This window comes from Theobroma cacao, chromosome 8 (assembly GCF_053813885.1).
Source record: "Theobroma cacao isolate CCN51 chromosome 8, ASM5381388v1, whole genome shotgun sequence".
Taxonomy (NCBI): domain Eukaryota; kingdom Viridiplantae; phylum Streptophyta; class Magnoliopsida; order Malvales; family Malvaceae; genus Theobroma; species Theobroma cacao.
Genome location: NC_142646.1, coordinates 29,908,098 through 29,930,434, shown reverse-complemented (window position 1 = coordinate 29,930,434; position 22,337 = coordinate 29,908,098). Strand labels below are relative to the sequence as shown.

At 36.2% G+C, this 22,337-nt stretch overlaps 2 protein-coding genes and 1 long non-coding RNA gene across 3 annotated transcripts; all 3 read right to left on the bottom strand.

The window, feature by feature from the left end:
* Positions 1 to 2,111: 2,111 nt before the first annotated feature.
* Positions 2,112 to 5,077, bottom strand: LOC18593095 (Oxidoreductase family protein). The gene is made up of 2 exons (XM_007020144.3): positions 4,475 to 5,077; positions 2,112 to 3,048 (listed from the first exon to the last, which is right to left on the bottom strand). Exons 1-2 carry the CDS (start codon positions 4,934 to 4,936, stop codon positions 2,428 to 2,430), a joined length of 1,083 nt encoding a protein of 360 aa, XP_007020206.3. The 5' UTR covers positions 4,937 to 5,077; the 3' UTR covers positions 2,112 to 2,427.
* Positions 5,078 to 7,669: 2,592 nt separating this feature from the next.
* LOC148761338 (uncharacterized) lies at positions 7,670 to 15,271 on the bottom strand. The gene is made up of 3 exons (XM_088809189.1): positions 14,062 to 15,271; positions 9,017 to 9,101; positions 7,670 to 8,226 (listed from the first exon to the last, which is right to left on the bottom strand). Exons 1-2 carry the CDS (start codon positions 15,269 to 15,271, stop codon positions 9,052 to 9,054), a joined length of 1,260 nt encoding a protein of 419 aa, XP_088665315.1. The 3' UTR covers positions 7,670 to 8,226; positions 9,017 to 9,051.
* A 637-nt stretch (positions 15,272 to 15,908) lies between these two features.
* On the bottom strand, positions 15,909 to 17,722 carry LOC148761337 (uncharacterized). The gene is made up of 3 exons (XR_016027804.1): positions 17,620 to 17,722; positions 16,891 to 16,975; positions 15,909 to 16,100 (listed from the first exon to the last, which is right to left on the bottom strand). It is a non-coding gene; the product is annotated as an uncharacterized LOC148761337 (long non-coding RNA).
* Positions 17,723 to 22,337: the final 4,615 nt, after the last annotated feature.

Here is a 22,337-nt window from a genome sequence, read left to right as displayed (position 1 = left end):
ATTCATTATTATTGTATATTTTTCTTGTTATTGTGATGTCTCTTGTGATTGTTTCTTATGTTTGTAATAGCTTATTGACTTGTAGATTAACTCTAAGCTATACGCTATCCTAGATGGGTTAATAAATAGAATAAGTCTTAATGCATTGGTTAAGTTTATGGATCATAAAGAAAGAATGGCCACTTGGGTTTTACAAATTGAAAACGATCATTTGAGTTATATAGTTGGAAAAATGCTTGCTTGAGTTATATGGGTTGAAAGATGATCACAAAATGTTATGTTTGGATTCTAATGGAAAATCTTGAATACATGAGTAACTCATATGATTTATGAAGAAATTGGAGTAAATCACCGATAACTTGGATTATATGATTAAGTATCATTTCTCTTAAAGAGGATTCAATACCACAAGTAAAGTACAGCTTCCTTGTTTTTTCTAAAGATCTTGCAGAAACGTTCTATTTATTTAAAGAACCACATGTTTATGATATGTCGATTTCATTATGAAAATGAGAAATTTGAAATAAAGTATGTTTATCTCAAAATTCATGTTTACATTAACAATGTAATTTGTGTAAAAGCTCTTCCCTTTACCTTAGCCCCTTCCCGTATTCATCATGGAATCTTTAGGACTCACATGTTAGTTTTCCTTATTTTTGTTACAGATCAGTGATAGCTTTTCAACCACCCGAGTCACAGAGACGTGATCCGTTTTTCTTTCTTGATAAGTGGTATAACAACCCTCTTGAAGCATAGAGAGTTGGGACATGTTCCGCTGGTTGAGTCAATCTTTAATTAATACTTATGTTATAGCATTGTTGAATATTGTTACGATGATGTAGCCATGCTAGGGCATTATACTTGGTATGGATTTTAATTATGCATTTATATGAATTGAACTTGATGGTTTGAGAGCCCATGTGAGCACCACATATGTACAAATGAATGTTATATGTATGGGCACATGGACCGACAGTTGATTATGAAATATTTGCTTATGAGAACATTTATGAGCACGTTGATTGGTAAAATCCATAATAGTGTGATTAAGCATGTGTTTTCAAGATGATTAATATATGATGAATAATAGTTATATACAATGATATTAAGCTAGTTTGGGTCTAGTGGGTTATAACCGTCTAAGTTCTTGCACCCGTCACAATACCTCCATAAAATGGGATGGGACACTATGTTTGATGGGAAGAAAGTAAAATAGAAGAAAGGGGAAAATATGGGCAAAAAATAGAGAAGAAAAAGAAAGATATAATATTAAAATTATTTAAAAATATTCAAATAAACTCTTATTCTTTTATTGCATTAAATTAAACTTTTTTACTTTTACTTTTAGACCAAATAGGCCATTATGACTAACGGTTTACTAACTGTCATTAATAAAAATGTCACTTGTATTTTTGTGCTCATATGCTGCTGACATGGAATATTTATATGTCACAGTGAATGGTGATATAGCACGCTTATGTGACATGATGACATGATCACATGATATTTTTACTTTCCACGTCAATGTCTCTTAGATATAAAATGATTAATGATGTTTTAATTAAAGATTGACTAATAACAATTAATCAACCGTTAGTCATAAAAGCCTATTTTGTCTCAAACAAAAGTAAAGGGATTTGATTGAATGCATTTGAAAAAATAAAAACTTATTTAAATTTTTTAAATAGTATAAAGAACTTTTACTTATTATGCCAAAAATAAAATGTTTTTCTGTGTTTGGTACAATAATGAAAATAAAATAAACTGAAAACTAAAGGCAAAATTAAAAATAAAATGATTATTTTAAGTAGAAAGTGTATTTTCCTTCTATTTTTTAAAGGATTACAGAGGATTATAAAAGAACACTATTCTCCTTCCAATCTCTTTCCTTCTTTCATCTTTTCCTCCAGCCAAACATTTTGTAAGGTTGGGAAACAGATAAAACAGCTGATGGAAATTTGGGTTTCTAAAGAAGAGGAAGGATTTTTGTCCCATGAGACTTCAAAACCGGCACACCCAAGCCCTATTTATCAGGCTGCTAACTTGTTGGAAAAGAACACCAAATGTATGCCTATTTCGAATATAAACATAGATGATAATAGTAGCAGACATGTTCAGAAATGATGGCAACCAACTGATAATCCAAAGTACATTGATGAGTGCATTCCCAAAACATTCTAGAATTAACTTCGATCCACCAGAGCACCATGGCAGGTCTGGGACTTTCACCACTAAAGTTTGTCATCTAAGTTCTTATTCAACTGAAATAGGTAGTTTAAAGTAACCAACTAGATGTTCATATTGATGCTAGAAAGTACTGCACCACAGGCACTGTCTCACAATACATGTTTAAGTGATGTGAGAGGCCATTTAGAAACGGATCATTCTAACATTCATAAATAATTGGTAGCCCAAGCAACCACCACATTAACTCACAATTTCAACAGCTTCAAAACCTTTCTCAATGGATGCCTTCACTGCATCAAGAACCAACTGTGTCTTCCTGCTGATTGTCGGCCACTTTTTGTCTGGCTGCGCACCATTCTTTTTAATATTTTCAACCAAGCTAGCAAACTCTCTGACCATGCAGGCTTCCTGAGGTAAATTTACGGTGACAGTGTGTTCACTTGGAATTGGCACCCATCCTGTTACAAGTTCATTAAATTGAGGCTTTGAGGATGTAGTATAAGAGGCCTCATGCTCTTGGTAAGGAATGATGAAATCCGTGAGATGCAAAGTTCCAAATGTTCCTATAGCGGTGAGATTCATTGTCAAATTTGATAAGAAAGAGCAATGGAAGGTTGCAACTTTGCCATCTTCCCAGTATAGTGAAGCCCCACAAGCTAGAATTACCCCTGCTTCATTGAGAACAGGACCTTGCATGGCTGTAACAGTCTTGGGCATCTCATAATCAGCTGCCCAAAGGACTGACCTGATGCCATACCACCCAGCATCGCCAAGAGCACCAAGTGCATCAAGATCCGGCTTCACACGAATGTCATTCTTGAGAAAATCTGGATCAGCAAAAAATGTGAAGCAGCTATTTACCTGAGGAACCCAAAGGTTTTAATCAATATTGTCATTCTCTGTTAAAAATGCATAACTTTAGAGGGCAAGAAGGTCGCCTAAATCAAATCAGATAAAATTTTATCATCTAAGTAATAATTCACGACAAACAGCAGCAACTTATCTTACAATAGGTGATAAACACAAACGATTTTATATGAGTTGGTTTCCAAGATAGGTTGTCTGAGTGTTTTGCAAACATTCCTAATCATGCAGACTTGGACTCAGAAGCACGGATGCTTCGCTCTTTTCAGACACACAAACACACGCATACAAAACATTCATATAAGGCTTCTTTTAATTAATAGGAACTTACAAAAATTCAAAGCAACTCTCTCTTAGGAATTGTGCAAAGCCTTTGGATCATTCTTGTTAGCTCTGTTTCAGATCAAAATATCATCCCCACTCATTTGCGTTATCCCTTAGACAACCCTCTCTACAAGCCCTAACTTAGCTTATGTCCAGGGGGCCACAGAAACTCAAAACTACAGTTGATACAACTGTTTGTCAAAAAAAAAAAAAAACTGGTTCCTTTTATTGTTGACAATGAACACTCACATATCTAGACCAGCAGTCAGGTTTGTTTTCTCTTCCTTTATCTGCAACCCACAGGACCCCATCCTGAACAAATCTTCACATCCTAATTATCTTTTCTCATCCAATTAAGCCCCAGAATCTTACTCACCACACAACCCACTATTCTTATTTTAGTGCAATCCTCCCCTGGCATCTTATGTTAGTCTAAAAGGTTCAACAAAGCACATCTAATAAACCTCAGTGTGGATTCTAAATTGACAGCTTAGCAGCTAAAACAAGACTTTGCCACACCAATAAATGAATCATGGTCCAAGAAGGTACTAGGTTCTAATTCCATCAAGCACCAATGCCTCATGTTTTAACAATAAACAAGCCATAAATATTGGCTGAAGAGGTTCAGAAAAGCACGAGGTTCGAGATCAACAACAGGATATACAGGATAACTTAACCAAACAGAGACGGTCACTGCAGTTAAAGGTGAAGGGCGCCAAAAATAGTTCTTTACTGAAGCAGAGGTGCTAATTAGTACAAAAACAAATAAGTTGACGCCATTTCATTTCCTAATTTATTACAAAGATGCTCTTCAAAAAAAATTATTACAAAGATCAGGGATTACTGAGATTCTTCATCAAACTCTAGCTCTAAATGAATATTATAAGAATGAAGAAGAAAAATAATTAATAAAAGTCTACATTCTTTCTTTCTTTTTGGAAAAATATGTTGGTCTCTAGACCAGTCTGACACCAACTTCTCCCATTTCTTCCCTGCGTAAAATAATCTATAACCTTCCTATTTGGCTAAGAAGAAATTGGTAATCTACAAAACAAAAGAAAAACCTTGAAATTCAGCTGAAACCCAGTAAAAACCTTACCGATTTAAGCAGACCAAACCGCTCCTTATCGTTTAAAAACTCCTTCATTTTATAGGTCCTGGGATGATGCACCCACATGGTCCCATCCATAATCTGAACCCCATTTTCTTCACAAGCCTTTAAAATCTCATCAAACTGTGCCACGTTCAAAGCCAGGGGCTTCTCCATTAGCAGATGCTTCTTCTTCTGAGCCGTCAACACTGCCCATTTGTGGTGGAGGCTAGTGGGTAAGGGTAAATAAACGGCGTCGATGTCTGGGTCGTCTAAGAGGGACTCGTAGGAGCCGTAGATCTTGGCTTCAGGTGGGAACCCGTTGGCCTTGGCGAAATTGGCGGCTTTGTCGATGGAGCGGCTGGCGACGGCGGAGAGCGTGGCGTTCGGAGCGAGTTGGATGGCTCGGGAGACTTTGCGGGCTATATCGGCGCAGCCAATGATTCCGATTCTGATGGGAATATCAGCCATTTTTTTTTTCTTTTGGTGCGAGGAGGAGCAGAAAGAGATGAGACGATGGGAGTGTTAAAGTGGACGGGGGCAGCTCCTTGGTTTAGGCAGCGACCAAAAATGTTTTGGACAGAATCAAGGAAGAAATCTGATGGCTTTATGCTGGTGTCAGACTCTTATTATTTGTTATATTAAATAATATTTGTTAATACACTATAATTGCCTTATCTAATAGAAAACATATATTTTTAATTAATTTTAAAATTAAAAAAAAACCTTTAAAATATTAAAGATTATATCTCTTTTAGTGTGTCCGCAACTCGCCGACATGCCTGCAAATGAAAAGTTATTTGGAGTTAAGAAAACATTAACATTTGCTATAATTGGAAGTACATTTGTAGACTTTCTCTGCCTAATGCTAGCTCTTCCATTTTACATTCATCATTGGGTTTGGGTCGGTCCAAATTTCAGTTCACAGTCTACCCTTTGACCAAAGATGGGTGGGCACATCATCTAAAGTCTAGAACCCTGATTGGCCCAAGCTATACCAGATCAAAACTGCAGTGTGTGTGGACTAACTTGTCATACTTGGAAATCAAGAGTAAGTTCGCCCTTGGATTGTTGTTCAGCCTTACGTTTATCATTAGTAGGTGCTATTGTTGTTAAAATAAACAATTCTCATTCCAAGATGATGTACTTGTAAACTTTCTCTTTAGTTTTCTTATCAAAGAAATTTCTATACCTTGACAACATAGGAGTCTAATAAGGTAAGAATGAAAGACCCTCTGCCCCTTAAATGCATTTTCTTCTAAATTGCTACAAAACATAAAGCAATTATCATCAATAACTACATCAACTTTAAAGCTAATAAAGCTAGGAGAGTAGTTTCAATCTCATGAAGCCCATTAGTGCTAGCACTCTGTGCTATTTTTTCTTTAAATATTGTCTTGTAAAATAAAACAAGCATGAAATAATTATATCATACAAGGGAGTAAAAGTAATTCAAAGTAAGTGGTAGGGTTCACGAGTTATTTTCACGTTTGAGATATTTTAGAGAATTTAACTTGATAATTCAAATATGGAGGTAGTTAAAAAGATTTATTCTTAATATTTTCTTAAAGTACGCGTGCTTTACTTTTTCCTTCTTTCTTAAAAGTATATGTGGCACATTATTAAGTATCATTACTCCACTATTCAAAACTAAAGCACACTATCCAATTATGTGTTCTTCCCATAATGTCTAATAAACTGTTCTTTAACGTGTTTTTCCTATAAGTTATTCTTTTCATAGTGAACGTGCTCTTCCCATAACAAGCACATTTTTCCATACAGAACGTGTTCTCTTAAAAATACTCTCATTTTACTAACTACTCCTAACAAAATGCTCCTATTTAGTATAAATATGAGAGTTTGGCAATTGAGGAAGGATAAAAAAATCATTAAAGATTACTCTTAAAAACTCACTCAAAGATCTTCCAAATATTCTCTCTACTCAACTCTCTCCATTCATCATGCTCCGCCACTCTCTCCACTTATTCATTGATTTCTTATTTTTCACCACTTGCCACAAAAGCACTTATGCTTTAAGAACTGCTCCAGTCTTCCTCTTTGTCGCTTCTAGTACATTTCGTTCTACTTGTTGCAACATGTCTTTTCTTTCCCAACTAAAAGAACCGTCTATATTTTGGCAACTTCACTGGGGAGGAGTGATTGCATTAAGTTAAAGCTACCAAAAATTTCATAGCCAGAAGATATGGAGAGTTCTCTAAGCAACCAAGAAATAGTCGTCCCCACTTATGTCTAAGAGCTCATGAAAATGCTCCAAGCCTCCCAAGAAAGGATGTAAATGCTGAAAGGTAACAACAGTAGATGATGGAGACCATCACCCAATTTGCATCCTTTACTGCTACAACCCATCAACCTTAGCCCATGCTACCCTATAATGGTGAAAATGCTGCTAACTTGATCAACAATATGAACGAGAATGGCAAAAATGAAGAAAGCACAATTGACCCACTCTTTGTCACATCCCATTTTATGGTGGAACATGACTAGCGCAGATGGGTATAGCCCGTAAGGCCTAAGCAAGTCTCTTTAACGTTCATCATTAAACATTCATCAATGTGGAAGCATACATAAACATCTATAGGCATGCATACCACCATACGCAACATTACACATATATGGAACTTCTCAACATAATATTGTAAGTGCAACATTCATATATCATCAAAGTGCCACATTTCTAGTGCACTATAATATTTACATGTCTCAACACCCTCAGGTGTCCATATGGGCTCTTGAGCCATTTTATGCATTTAACATAACATTCATAATGTACTATGCCTAAACATTTGGCTACATTATTATAAAATACTCATAATCCATAAAACATATTCATAGTCTGTAAACATAAACATAACATAAACTAACTTGTTAGCGGAATATGACTTGACTCACTGGGCATCAATAAGCTGTTAGACACTTACTAATGATAAATGAATAGATCAAGTCTTTGTGACACTAATTTCTAGCACCAGAGTGCTATCACTGATTTGCAACGAAAATAATAAAGGAAAATAACGTGTGAGTCACAAAGACTCTTTGAATGGATACGGGGAAGGGGATAAGACAGGGGATAAGAGTTTTTCATAACCATGCGATTATAAACACATATGATTCATAAATCTTTTCTCATTACCATGATGTTCATGAAACATAGCATTTAATCATTCTCTGAATAACATTGCATGGGAAACATCTTTGCATAAATCATTAGAAACCCTTTAATCTTGAAAACCTCTCTAAAATCACTTGAGAAGTCAATTTTGCAACAGTTCTATCAATACATTCTAGAATGTATCAATACATGCAAGGCATCTATTGCTACCTTTAGGAATGTATCAATACATTTCACATAGGATGCTTATTGTAGCATTCAGTTGAAAATGTATCAATACATATCTCATTGTCACGACCCAAATTCCGGGTCATGACCGGCGCATGGGTCCAATGGACATAATCCACTAAATCCAAGCAAGCCTATTATTTATTTTACTTATGATTCTATTTATTATCACTAAGTCGTATTTCATGACTTTGAGTCAAAATAGTGATACACATTGCCAACTCGTACTGGCATTACTCTTTTAAAATTTACATTTAAGTTCATCTATACATAACAAAATAATACTCGACCTCCAGCGGAGTGACTCGGATGGATATACAGCTACCGAATGCCGAGACACCTACCAGAAGATGTACACAGATCTACAAGGACACCTCGTCCTAATTATCGGCTACCTCGTGATCTGAAAACATGAATTTGAAAATGGTGAGTATAAACCCAGTGAGTGAACAAGGAAGGGAACAAGCAACAATTAGGAAAAATTTAAAATCATGATGCACTTGTTTCAAACAATGCAATTTAGTTCATTCCTATTTAAAACCCCTCCAAACCCCAGAGTTTTTCGCTACAGCGAGCATGAATTTCGATGCAGTGAAAACAAAGCAACAAGAGAAACATTTTTCCTCACTCAACAATAGCCATCCTGCTAAACTAATAAAATCAACCTAACATTCATGAAAATTCTCAAAGTATAATGTGTCAAATTTTACGTACATTACAACCATAAATCATTGTCCATCAATTTGCTATATCACACACATTTACATATGTATATATATATATACGTATATACCCATCATCATCATCTCATCAACCCATCATCATCATCACCAGCTCATCATCATCATCATCACCAGCTCATGCGCACTCCCTACTCGCACATGGCTGGGTCATCACCGGATTATGCGCACTCCCTACTCGCACATAACCGGGTCATCCTCGGCTTATGCACACTCCCTACTCGCACATAGCCGAGTCAACATAATTACACAACATTATATTCAAGCATATATGTATATCAACATAATGCAGCCACATAGAAATCCATAATAACCACATTTCATAACATAAACCTTTTCTTAAAAGCTTGTTCCCAAGGCATTCATTTTCATGAAAAATTTCATAAAATCATTCAAACACTTTGTTCAAAATAGTCATATTCCCAAAAAAATTTTGATAGGCAGTCCACTCACAGGTGTTGAAAATTCGGATTCTGGGTGAACTCTGACTAATAGTCCTCAGGCGTAATTCCTTTGCCTTTTCCGGACGTCTCACCACCTTGACAAATAACAAAGTCGAGGAATTTACTATATTGTCCCTAAATTGATATAAATTAATTTAAACTACTAATGCTTGATATGTAATGCAAAAATATGTCTGATTACCGCTTAATCACGGTATCGATTAAATTTGACCGATCACCCGATTAATCGGCGATTGTGTCCAAATCACCTCCAAATTAATTCATTTCTCCTCTAATACCTTAATTTACCACATACATTTAAATAAAGCCAAATTCAGCATTAGAACCCTCACAATTCCTTATAGAAAAAAATTTGGTCATTTGGTGTACTAGCATCGAATCTTTTTCTACATAACCGTTTCACCTTACTTCATCATTTTCCATGCCATTTTCCTTGAAATAAAAACAATACCCCATTGATATTCAGCCCTCATGGTTCAGCCAACAAGGAACCCTAGAGAAATTGAATATTTCTTTTGTGTTTTTGTTCATAACCATGCTTAACTATCCCTAAACACTAACATAGTCTAAAATCAAATTATTCCAACAACAATTCCTCTTCCATACCCATTTTTCAGAATTGAATTCATCATGATAACTCAATATTCAACCATGGAAATCAAGAACAAAAGCATGGGTAAGCTAGGTATCAAGGAGAATTAAAGAAATTTTAACTTACCTAGCTTGTTTCCTTGATTTCTTCACTTTTTCTTTGAATTTCCACCTAGGTTTTCTTGTTTTTCCTTTTGTTCTTCCTTTTTTCTGGTTGCTGGATGTCTAGGCCGAATATGGTGAGGGAATTGGGGATTTAATGGGCTGATTTCTATAGAAAATAATAAAATAATCAAGCATGCCATGTGTCACATGCTTATTGGCCAAATTTTTAACTTTTTGACTTTTTCTTCTTAATTTTCCACCACAAATATTCTGGTATTTATCCAATCCTACCACAATTAAAATCCCTTGGTCTTGACAAGTGCTGGGCCGAAAATTTTACTGATTTGCCCCCGAGACAAAAAAATTACGATTTTGCCCTTATACTCTGAAATGTACCGGAATCTCATTATTTCTACTTTTCAACCTAAAATAACACTAATATTGATCAATATTAACTAAATGGGGCAAAAATTGTTTAAAAAAAATTTTCGTTTAGTCCACTAGTGGCAAAATTACCATTTTGCCCTTGTGCTCTATAAATACCGAGAATCAAAATTTTTCACTACTAAACATCATTTTATACTCCAATAATCATAATTATATTTCATATAATTATTCTTGGTCAAATGTGATCAAATCTTGGCTAAAAATCTCCATTTTATCATCAAATGGTAAAATGACCGTTTTGTCCCTAATCGGTCAATTTTCTGATGGACTCCAAACTGGACCTTGAACTCCAAATCACTATTCTAAACCATTCTGTTGGTTTTAAAATTTTCAAATTCCTCTTAGAATTTCTATTTGAACTAGTTCAAGGCTCGATTTAACTTAATTGTACCACTCGATACAATACCGTCTTTTAATCGAGCTTGACAGGGTCTCACATTCTCCCCCACTAATAAAAATTCGGTCCCCGAATTTAAATTCAATGTAGAGTGGCTTACCTTTACATATCGAAGAGGTGTGGATGCTTTGTCCGCATCTCATCCTCAGCTTCCCACGTTACCTCCTCGCTAGTGTGATTCCGCCACAACACTTTCACTGAGGCTACATCCTTTGAACGGAGCTTTTTAACTTGCCTATCAAGGATAGCTACCGGTTGTTCCTCATAGGTTAGATCATCTTGCAACTGAATTGTTTCATACCGTATTACATGTGATGGATCTGGGTTGTACTTCCTAAGCATGGATACATGAAACACGGGATGAATATTAGAGAGGTCTGGTGGTAATGCCAAACGATAAGCCACCGCTCCAACCTTTTCTAAGATCTCGAATGGCCCTATATACCGAGGACTTAACTTCCCTTTCTTGCCAAACCTCATTATCCCTTTAGTTGGCGAAACTTTCAAAAATACATGATCTCCTACTTGGAACTCCAAGTCTCTCCGTCGGTTATCAGCATATGATTTCTGTCTACTTTGTGCTGTTAACATCCTTTGACGGATCATGTGTATTTTCTCGGTTGCATCCTGCACCAATTCAGGCCCCAAAAGTTTCCTTTCTCCCACCTCTAGCCATCCAATGGGTGACCTACATCTTCGTCCATATAAGGCCTCAAATGGTGCCATTTGGATGCTAGTTTGGAAACTGTTGTTGTAGGCAAATTCCACTAAGGGTAAATATTGTTCCCACCTGACACCAAGGTCTATCACACAAGCCCTCAACATATCCTCCAATGTCTGTATGGTCCGTTCAGATTGTCCATCAGTCTGAGGGTGGAAAGCTGTGCTGAAATCCAACTTAGTGCCCAATGCTTCTTGCAACTTTCCCCAAAACCTACTAGTAAACTGAGCTCCTCTGTCAGATACTATAGAAATGGGAATACCATGTAGTCGCACTATCTCATCCACATAAACTCGAGCATATTGGGCAGCCCCATAAGTAGTCTTAACCGGAAGAAAATGAGCTGACTTTGTTAACCGGTCCACTACTATCCAAATTGAATCATATCCCCCACTGGTTCGAGGCAAACCCGTTACAAAGTCCATAGCAATATGTTCCCACTTCCACTCGGGTACTGGTAATGGCTGTAGTAGCCCTGCAGGCTTTTGATGCTCGGCCTTAACCTGCTGACAAACTAGGCACTTGGAGACAAACTCAGCTACATCTCTCTTAAGTCCTTCCCACCAATACACCTCTTTCAAATCTTGATACATTTTTGTAGCCCCTGGATGTACCACATAAGCTGCCATGTGAGCTTCCTCTAATATTTCTCTCCTCAACCCGTCACCATCAGGCACATAAAGTCTGGTTCCATACCTCAACACTCCATCTGTGCCTTTAGTAAACATTTTTCCTTTCCTACCCTGAGGATCCTCTAAGGCCTTAATCACAAATTCATCTTTACTTTGTGCTTCTTTAATCCTGTCCATTAAAATAGGCCTCACTCTAAAGTGTGCTAACAAAGCATTTGTCTCCGCAACTTCCAAACGCACACCTATGTCTCCCAAACTATGGATCTCTCTAACCAAAGATCTCCTACCAATGGAAATATGTGCCAAGCTTCCCATTGATTTTCGACTCAAGGCATCCGCCACTACATTGGCCTTACCGGGATGATAAAGAATAGTACAATCATAATCCTTTAGCAACTCCATCCATCTACGTTGCCGTAAGTCAAGATCCCTCTGCTGAAATATATACTTCAGACTTTTGTGGTCCGTGTATATCTCGCAAGTCTCACCATACAAGTAATGTCTCCAAATCTTTAAGGCAAACACGATTGCTGCCATTTTCAAATCGTGTATGGGGTAATTCTGCTCATGCCTTTTAAGTTGCCTAGATGCATACGCAATCACCTTCCCATGTTGCATCAATACACATCCTAAACCAACCCCCGATGCATCACAAAACACCGTGTAACCCCCTGTGCCTTGCGGCAGGCTTAACACTGGAGCTGTGGTGAGACATGCCTTAAGCTTCTCAAAACTATTCTCACAAGCATCAGACCACTCAAATTTTGTATCTTTACGTGTCAGCTTAGTCAAAGGGGCAACTATTTTGGAGAAGTCTTTCACAAAGCGACGATAATAGCCAGCTAAACCCACAAAGCTTCTAATCTCCGTAACTGATGTTGGCCTTGGCCATTTTTCCACTGCTTCAATTTTCTTTGTATCAACTCGTATCCCCTCCTTAGATACCACATGCCCCAAGAATGCAACACTTTCGAGCCAAAACTCACACTTGGAGAACTTAGCATACAATCGATGTTCTCTCAAAATTTGGAGCACTATCTTAAGATGCTGCTCATGCTCCTCTCGACTCTTTGAATATATCAAAATATCATCAATAAACACCACTACAAACTTATCCAAATAAGGTTTGAACACTCGGTTCATCAAATCCATAAAGGCTGCAGGAGCATTCGTGAGCCCAAATGACATCACTAAGAACTCATAGTGCCCATATCTTGTTCGAAATGCGGTCTTGGGTATATCTTCGTTCCGGATTCTCAACTGATGGTACCCAGATCGCAGATCTATCTTAGAAAAACATTGTGCTCCTTGTAGTTGATCAAATAAATCATCTATCCTTGGGAGAGGATATTTATTCTTCACCGTCACTTTATTAAGCTGTCGATAATCAATGCACAGCCTAAGTGACCCATCTTTCTTCTTCACAAATAACACTGGTGCTCCCCATGGGGATACACTAGGTCGTATGAAACCTTTATCCAACAAATCCTCCAACTGATCCTTAAGCTCTTTAAGCTCTGCAGGTGCCATTCTATATGGGGGTATGGATATAGGTCTAGTGTCGGGAATCAAATCTATGCAAAACTCAACCTCCCGTTCAGGAGGCAAACCTGGTAGCTCTTCAGGAAATACATCCACGAACTCCTTCACCACCGACACTTGAGTTACATCTCCAATCTTTGCCTGACTATCCTTTACAACAGCCAAGTAACCTATACAACCCTGTCGTAATAATCTTCTGGCAGATATGACCGATATCAAATTGGTTGGAGCATTACTCCTATCCCCTTGAATACTAAATGATGGTTCACCGGGGAAATCAAATCTAACCAATTTATGATAGCAGTCCACACTAGCATGACAGGGTGATAACCAATTCATCCCCAAGATTACATCAAAGTCTAAGGTGTCTAGCACCACTAGATTCACCGAAGTGTCTTTATCCTTGACTCGCACTACACAAGACTCATATTCCCACTCGGCCACAAATATCTCCTTTAAAGGAGTAGACACCACTAATTGTTCCTCTCTCCTAACACGACCTCTACCCAACCGAGATGCAAAACATGGAGAGATAAAAGAATGGGTAGCACCAGGATCAAATAGTACTCGAGCATTCATATTACAAACGGAGAGAATACCTGAGACCACGGCATTGGATGTTTGAGCCTCCTGCTGTGTTAAAGCAAACACCCTCGCTTGGCCTCTACCAATAGAACTTTGATGTCCGGACCCAGATGGTCTGCCTTGAGAGGAAGTACCCGCACCTCTACCTCTCGATCCACTAACCTCCCGGCCAGATGAGACAGCAACTGACGGAGCAGATGAAGCTGGCTGAGTGGAACCACGAGCAGAATCTGGTGATTGATGTGCCATCGGACAATCCCTCCTAATATGCCCAGGTTGACCGCACCCATAACAAGTTTTTGTAGTAAGGAAGCACCGTCCACTATGTCGTCTCCCACAAGTATCACAAGAGCGAATGACTTGACTACTCTGTCTAGAATCTTGCTGCCTCCTAGAATTGAAGGTTCTCTGTCCCACCCTAATATTAGCACCAGGTGCGTCACTCCCCTGCTGCGGTAACCGTGAGTCCCTCTGTGGACCCTGACGGCTAGAAGATGAACCACCACTGCTGAAATCTCTACGGCCCTGATAACCCTCTGTCTTGCCCTTTTTTGCTCTATCTCTCGCAGCCCTACTCTCATTGGTCCTCATCTCGATGCGTTGAGCACGATCCACTGCTGCAGAATAGGTAGTGAAATCTCGGGATGCCACAGCCCTAAATAATGGCTCCACTAACCCATCCACAAATCTCTGAATCTTCATCTCCTCAGTAGAAACGAGATAGGGCGCATAACGAGCTAGCTGCGTGAACTTGATGTCATACTCAGACACCGTCATGCTTGAAGTCTGTACCAAAGTCTCAAACTCTCTAGCTCTAGCATTACGCACACTGAGTGGTAAGAATCGATCTAAGAAGGCTACACTGAACTCACTCCAAGCCAACGGTGTTGCATTAGTCGGTCTGCCTCTACATAAAGAGCTATACCATTCCTGCGCCACATCCTCTAATTGGAAGGCGGCTAGCTCAACTGACCGAACACTAGAACATCCCAAGGCTTTACAAATTTTCTCCATCTTATCCAAGAAAACCTGGGGTTTCTCCGATGCATCAGACCCTGAAAATGTTGGAGGCTTAAGCTTGAGAAAGTCAGGAAGAGAAATATCTAGATGTCCCCTCTCCTCCTCATGATGTTGGTGATCGGCCTGTCCTTGGGAGCTAGGGGATTCTTGTACTGTAGGTCTCCCCTCTACTACCCTTTGTATATCTTCCATGCGGGTCGCCATCATCTCTACAACCCGGTTAACTCCCTGTAGGCCTGCCGCCAAATCCTCAATAGTAATACCCCTAGCTGGGTGTCTATCTACATCACCTGAGGACTGTCCCTCTTCTTGCCTACTCACAGGCGTATCCAACCCCACCGGCCTAGTGACCCTGCCACGTCTACCTCGGCCTCTCTGGGTGGATGCCCGTGGTCTATCTGCCATCTCAATGGGAACATCTTGCTCCCCTGCCCGTCTTGAGGCGGCTCGTGTCTTAGGCGGCATTCTTACCTAGACAAAAGCAAACGCCTGTTATTAAACACATATTATAATCATACTTAAAGCAACAGGTGGTTTCTAAGATAGGGAATCTATGCGGTCATTTGGTTGTAAAATGTGCCGCGGTTCACACTTTACAACTGAAGTTCCCACATAAAGACCCGACTCTCCGCTGGACTAACAAAAAGGAAGTTCTAGGACCTAGACAAACCTAGGGCTCTGATACCAATACTGTCACGACCCAAATTCCGGGTCATGACCGGCGCATGGGTCCAATGGACATAATCCACTAAATCCAAGCAAGCCTATTATTTATTTTACTTATGATTCTATTTATTATCACTAAGTCGTATTTCATGACTTTGAGTCAAAATAGTGATACACATTGCCAACTCGTACTGGCATTACTCTTTTAAAATTTACATTTAAGTTCATCTATACATAACAAAATAATACTCGACCTCCAGCGGAGTGACTCGGATGGATATACAGCTACCGAATGCCGAGACACCTACCAGAAGATGTACACAGATCTACAAGGACACCTCGTCCTAATTATCGGCTACCTCGTGATCTGAAAACATGAATTTGAAAATGGTGAGTATAAACCCAGTGAGTGAACAAGGAAGGGAACAAGCAACAATTAGGAAAAATTTAAAATCATGATGCACTTGTTTCAAACAATGCAATTTAGTTCATTCCTATTTAAAACCCCTCCAAACCCCAGAGTTTTTCGCTACAGCGAGCATGAATTTCGATGCAGTGAAAACAAAGCAACAAGAGAAACATTTTTCCTCACTCAACAATAGCCATCCTGCTAAACTAATAAAATCAACCTAACATTCATGAAAATTCTCAAAGTATAATGTGTCAAATTTTACGTACATTACAACCATAAATCATTGTCCATCAATTTGCTATATCACACACATTTACATATGTATATATATATATACGTATATACCCATCATCATCATCTCATCAACCCATCATCATCATCACCAGCTCATCATCATCATCATCACCAGCTCATGCGCACTCCCTACTCGCACATGGCTGGGTCATCACCGGATTATGCGCACTCCCTACTCGCACATAACCGGGTCATCCTCGGCTTATGCACACTCCCTACTCGCACATAGCCGAGTCAACATAATTACACAACATTATATTCAAGCATATATGTATATCAACATAATGCAGCCACATAGAAATCCATAATAACCACATTTCATAACATAAACCTTTTCTTAAAAGCTTGTTCCCAAGGCATTCATTTTCATGAAAAATTTCATAAAATCATTCAAACACTTTGTTCAAAATAGTCATATTCCCAAAAAAATTTTGATAGGCAGTCCACTCACAGGTGTTGAAAATTCGGATTCTGGGTGAACTCTGACTAATAGTCCTCAGGCGTAATTCCTTTGCCTTTTCCGGACGTCTCACCACCTTGACAAATAACAAAGTCGAGGAATTTACTATATTGTCCCTAAATTGATATAAATTAATTTAAACTACTAATGCTTGATATGTAATGCAAAAATATGTCTGATTACCGCTTAATCACGGTATCGATTAAATTTGACCGATCACCCGATTAATCGGCGATTGTGTCCAAATCACCTCCAAATTAATTCATTTCTCCTCTAATACCTTAATTTACCACATACATTTAAATAAAGCCAAATTCAGCATTAGAACCCTCACAATTCCTTATAGAAAAAAATTTGGTCATTTGGTGTACTAGCATCGAATCTTTTTCTACATAACCGTTTCACCTTACTTCATCATTTTCCATGCCATTTTCCTTGAAATAAAAACAATACCCCATTGATATTCAGCCCTCATGGTTCAGCCAACAAGGAACCCTAGAGAAATTGAATATTTCTTTTGTGTTTTTGTTCATAACCATGCTTAACTATCCCTAAACACTAACATAGTCTAAAATCAAATTATTCCAACAACAATTCCTCTTCCATACCCATTTTTCAGAATTGAATTCATCATGATAACTCAATATTCAACCATGGAAATCAAGAACAAAAGCATGGGTAAGCTAGGTATCAAGGAGAATTAAAGAAATTTTAACTTACCTAGCTTGTTTCCTTGATTTCTTCACTTTTTCTTTGAATTTCCACCTAGGTTTTCTTGTTTTTCCTTTTGTTCTTCCTTTTTTCTGGTTGCTGGATGTCTAGGCCGAATATGGTGAGGGAATTGGGGATTTAATGGGCTGATTTCTATAGAAAATAATAAAATAATCAAGCATGCCATGTGTCACATGCTTATTGGCCAAATTTTTAACTTTTTGACTTTTTCTTCTTAATTTTCCACCACAAATATTCTGGTATTTATCCAATCCTACCACAATTAAAATCCCTTGGTCTTGACAAGTGCTGGGCCGAAAATTTTACTGATTTGCCCCCGAGACAAAAAAATTACGATTTTGCCCTTATACTCTGAAATGTACCGGAATCTCATTATTTCTACTTTTCAACCTAAAATAACACTAATATTGATCAATATTAACTAAATGGGGCAAAAATTGTTTAAAAAAAATTTTCGTTTAGTCCACTAGTGGCAAAATTACCATTTTGCCCTTGTGCTCTATAAATACCGAGAATCAAAATTTTTCACTACTAAACATCATTTTATACTCCAATAATCATAATTATATTTCATATAATTATTCTTGGTCAAATGTGATCAAATCTTGGCTAAAAATCTCCATTTTATCATCAAATGGTAAAATGACCGTTTTGTCCCTAATCGGTCAATTTTCTGATGGACTCCAAACTGGACCTTGAACTCCAAATCACTATTCTAAACCATTCTGTTGGTTTTAAAATTTTCAAATTCCTCTTAGAATTTCTATTTGAACTAGTTCAAGGCTCGATTTAACTTAATTGTACCACTCGATACAATACCGTCTTTTAATCGAGCTTGACAGGGTCTCACACTCATATGTATCGATACTTTTATAACAAAATCCAACTTTTTGGGCATTTTCTTGAATCTAACTCATTCATAAGTTTTTCTAGCATTGAGGGATCATTCCTAGGCTAAAGTTATGTCTAACCAAGCTAATATCAATACATTATAGTGTGAATAACATCGTAAATATTCATAATCATAAATTAGGCATTTAAGCATGAATTATGAAACAATACTCATTCAATCATTCTCTAACTCATTAAACTCATTCATCATAACATTTTAACTATGAGTGGGTTAGCCCTATTATGGCGAATAGTGGTTTAACCCTCATTATTTTGGGTTCCTAACGAACTCTCATGAATGGCACACAAACCTCATCCATGATCTATTGAGTGGTCTCACCCCACTCAGGCGGGTAGTGGACAAAGTCCTCACTATCATCTAGTTCACCTCATGTGAACAATTATCATAGTTGCGTGAGTGGCACTTCAGCCTCACCCACGATAATCATAAGATCTCTTAAGCTTAGGGTCATTTTCATCCTTAGCTTGAATCATGTACATATAACATTTCCATAAATCATCATGATGCTTAGCCCATAGTGTTTATGACTATATCAATACGTATATCTCATGGCATACATCTCATAACTTCATAAATCACTCACATACAAGTCCTATAATGTATATGACTATCTCGACACATACATCTCATGGTATACATTTCATAACCCCATAAATCATTTACATGCTTAGCCCATAGTATATATGACTATCTCAACACATGCATCTTATGGTATGCATTTCATAACCTCAGAAATTATTCATACGTTTAGCCTATAATGTACATGATATGCTTAATACATACCTCTCATGGCATACATGTTACAATCTCATAAATGGAACTCATGCATCCAATATTCTTATCATGTTACATTGTATCTAACATGTGCATATAACATTCATACGTTAACCATAGAAATATCTCGTACCCACACTAGCCCAAAGGTTAGAGTAATTGAGTGGATTACAAACATAAAAGGGTTTGTCCCCTCTTATTAAAAACTAATATATAGTAGTATATTTACATATATAGTAGATTCGTAAATAATATGAAAATCATTGTGTCTCACATATCACAATCATTATCAAATCAAGTCATTTGAACATTTCCTTGAAAACTTCATAAAACCTTGTAGTTTAAATCCTTTAATAAACCATTTATGGAAGTAATTTTTTCAACATGCTTAAACAACCATTTCTATAAAAATCATGTTAACTTTACATACTAAAAGTCTCAAAGTGAAATATAACAAGAGAGAGGTGAATTGGTATTTATAAAAATTTCTTTGAAAATATTGTTATCAAATCAAAACTTTCTCGCCCAAAAATATTTTCTAGCATCCAAAACAATTTTCAACAATAAATCACTTTAGTGCAAAAACAATATATCAAGATAAATATTTTTCCTAAGTTAAATACTAGCTATGTATAGTAAAAGGACAAATAATTTTCTAAGTGTAAAACAATAAATCAATATATAACTATTTTTCTAAGAGAAATATAAACATCAACTAATAATGCAAAAAATTAAAAAGAGACACAAGAAATTTATAGTGGTTTGGCTTTTCCGATGCCTACATCCATTCTTTTGGGAACCAAGGATTTTCAATTCACTAACAAAGATTCTTACTTTTTAATGGATAGCGATAACCTTACACAATCCATAAAAGGATTCTTTCTTTTTCATAAGATTAACCAATAACCCTTGCCACGGCTTTTTCACGAGATCAAGCGATAACCCTCTCACAATCCATAAAAAGATTCTTGTTTTTTATGAGATGAAGCAATAACCCACACAATCCATAAAAGCGATTCGCGTTTTTAAATGGGAAGCGATAACCCTTATAAGATAGCTTTTCAAGGTTAAGTTAGAACCTTTACAAAATGTGTGTATGAAGGAATAATAGTAAAGATTTGCCTTACAAAGGCTAGATGCTAGAGATTTTAGTTTGGGTGTAATGAGAGAAGAAATTTTGACTTGAATGAAGCAAGTATTTAACTCTAAAAGCTTGGTGGAAGACTAAAAATATGCTAGAGAGTAAAGATGAGCTTTTGGGTAGTCTCTCTAGGGTTTGAAGCTTTGGTCTAGGTTTTTTCTTACTTCAAAATGGCTCAAATGCATCTATTTTTAGGTGGGACAATGTTTGGAGCCATTAAACACAAGCTTGAGGGTTAACTACAACACTCCTAGGGTCGACTATGTTTATCAGATTTCTCAAATTAGAGTTTCCATAGTCAAGTATAATCTTCCTATAGTCGATCAATCTCCCGAGAGCGTGTTCCTTGCAAGTCTGAATTGCTGTAGTCAACTATGCTTCCTGTATGGTTGACTATGGCTATGTAATCTTGACTTTTTCTTACCTTTGACTTGTTAGGGTCGACTATGCTTCCCTTATAGTTTACTATGGTTATGCAATCTTGACTTTTTCTTTCCTTTGACTTATTAGGGTTCAATACAAAAATCATTGTATTTTCAACGAATTTGCAACGGATTTTCAACGAAATTTAATTAAAATTTTTAAATACTTGTTCCGACGAATTTCCAACGGATTTTCAACGGATTTTTGTTGAAAATTTTTCAACGAAAAATTCCGTTGGAAATTTCGTTGGAAATTTGACTTGTACAACACACACATATTACTATTTAATATTTCCAACGGAATTTTTCGTTAGAAATCTGTTGGAATTTTAAACTTAAAAAAAAAAAAGCAAATGTAATCTTGACAGTTTCCAACGGAATTTCCAACAGAAAATTCTGTTGAAAATTTCATCTTCACAACACACGTTTTACTGTTTATTATTTCCAATGGATTTCCAATGAAATTTTTCGTTGGAACCCTAAACTTTTCCTATTTAATCTTTAACTTTTGCAATGAAATTTTTAACGAAATTTTTTGTTAGAAAGTAACTTTTTAATGCATCAAAGTGTTTATGACTTTTTATAAATTTTAGTCATTATTTTTAAAAAATTAGATATTACTCAAAGCAAATTCATAGTTATTGAAGTAAAATTTTTTTAAAGTTTAAATATGTTTTCGTTTGAGTAATTTTGTATAATTTTTTTAACTTTAATGAATCATGCAATATTGATTAATAATACCAAATTAGGGTAAAGTTATATTATTCCAAAATTGAAAAAAATAACTATGTAAAATTTTATATTTTATAAAAAACCATGATAAGATATAAAAATCATATAAAAAGTATATATATTACTTTATTTACGTTTTAATTGTAATTAGCTAATATATGTAAATTAAGATTGAAGTTTTATAATAAACTTATTAGTATTTGTGCTTAAAAAATATCATTTTATTATATCTATGTATTCATGCAAATCTGACCGAGAGCTATAGAAAATATATATATATATATATATATCGATATATATAGATAAAAAAGTATGATTTAAGAAAAAAACCAATATATAATTGTATTAAAATCATATAAAGTACAAGTTATATTTTTAATTGATATAACTTTATAACTGAATATATATATATATGAGATATATTAAATAAGGGTCTACATATATATATTAATATATAATTTATGTAAGATTATAGTAAATTTCATTTAGATGATTATAATTATTAATGTAATAGGATCCAAATCATACATTTTATAAAAATCATATTGATAATTAATTATACAAATTTGGTTAATACATATCAATGTATAACCTATAAGTTGTGATCATTATATATGTATATAAAAAATTTAGTCCTATCTCACTATGGTTTATATTGAGTAATATTAAAAAAAAAAACTTTTTGTACGAAAATAAAAAATATCTAAAAGTACTGTTATTGTCA

Excerpts from the sequence above, each read along its gene's own strand:
- LOC148761338 (XM_088809189.1), bottom strand. The coding sequence starts at position 15,271 with ATGGCGACCCGCATGGAAGATATACAAAGGGTAGTAGAGGGGAGACCT. Across the intron at positions 9,102-14,061 it reads ATCCAATGCCGTGGTCTCAG|GTGGTGAGACGTCCGGAAAA; the intron begins GTATTCTCTCCG and ends TTATTTGTCAAG.
- LOC18593095 (XM_007020144.3), bottom strand. The coding sequence starts at position 4,936 with ATGGCTGATATTCCCATCAGAATCGGAATCATTGGCTGCGCCGATATA. Across the intron at positions 3,049-4,474 it reads GGTTTGGTCTGCTTAAATCG|GTAAATAGCTGCTTCACATT; the intron begins GTAAGGTTTTTA and ends TGGGTTCCTCAG.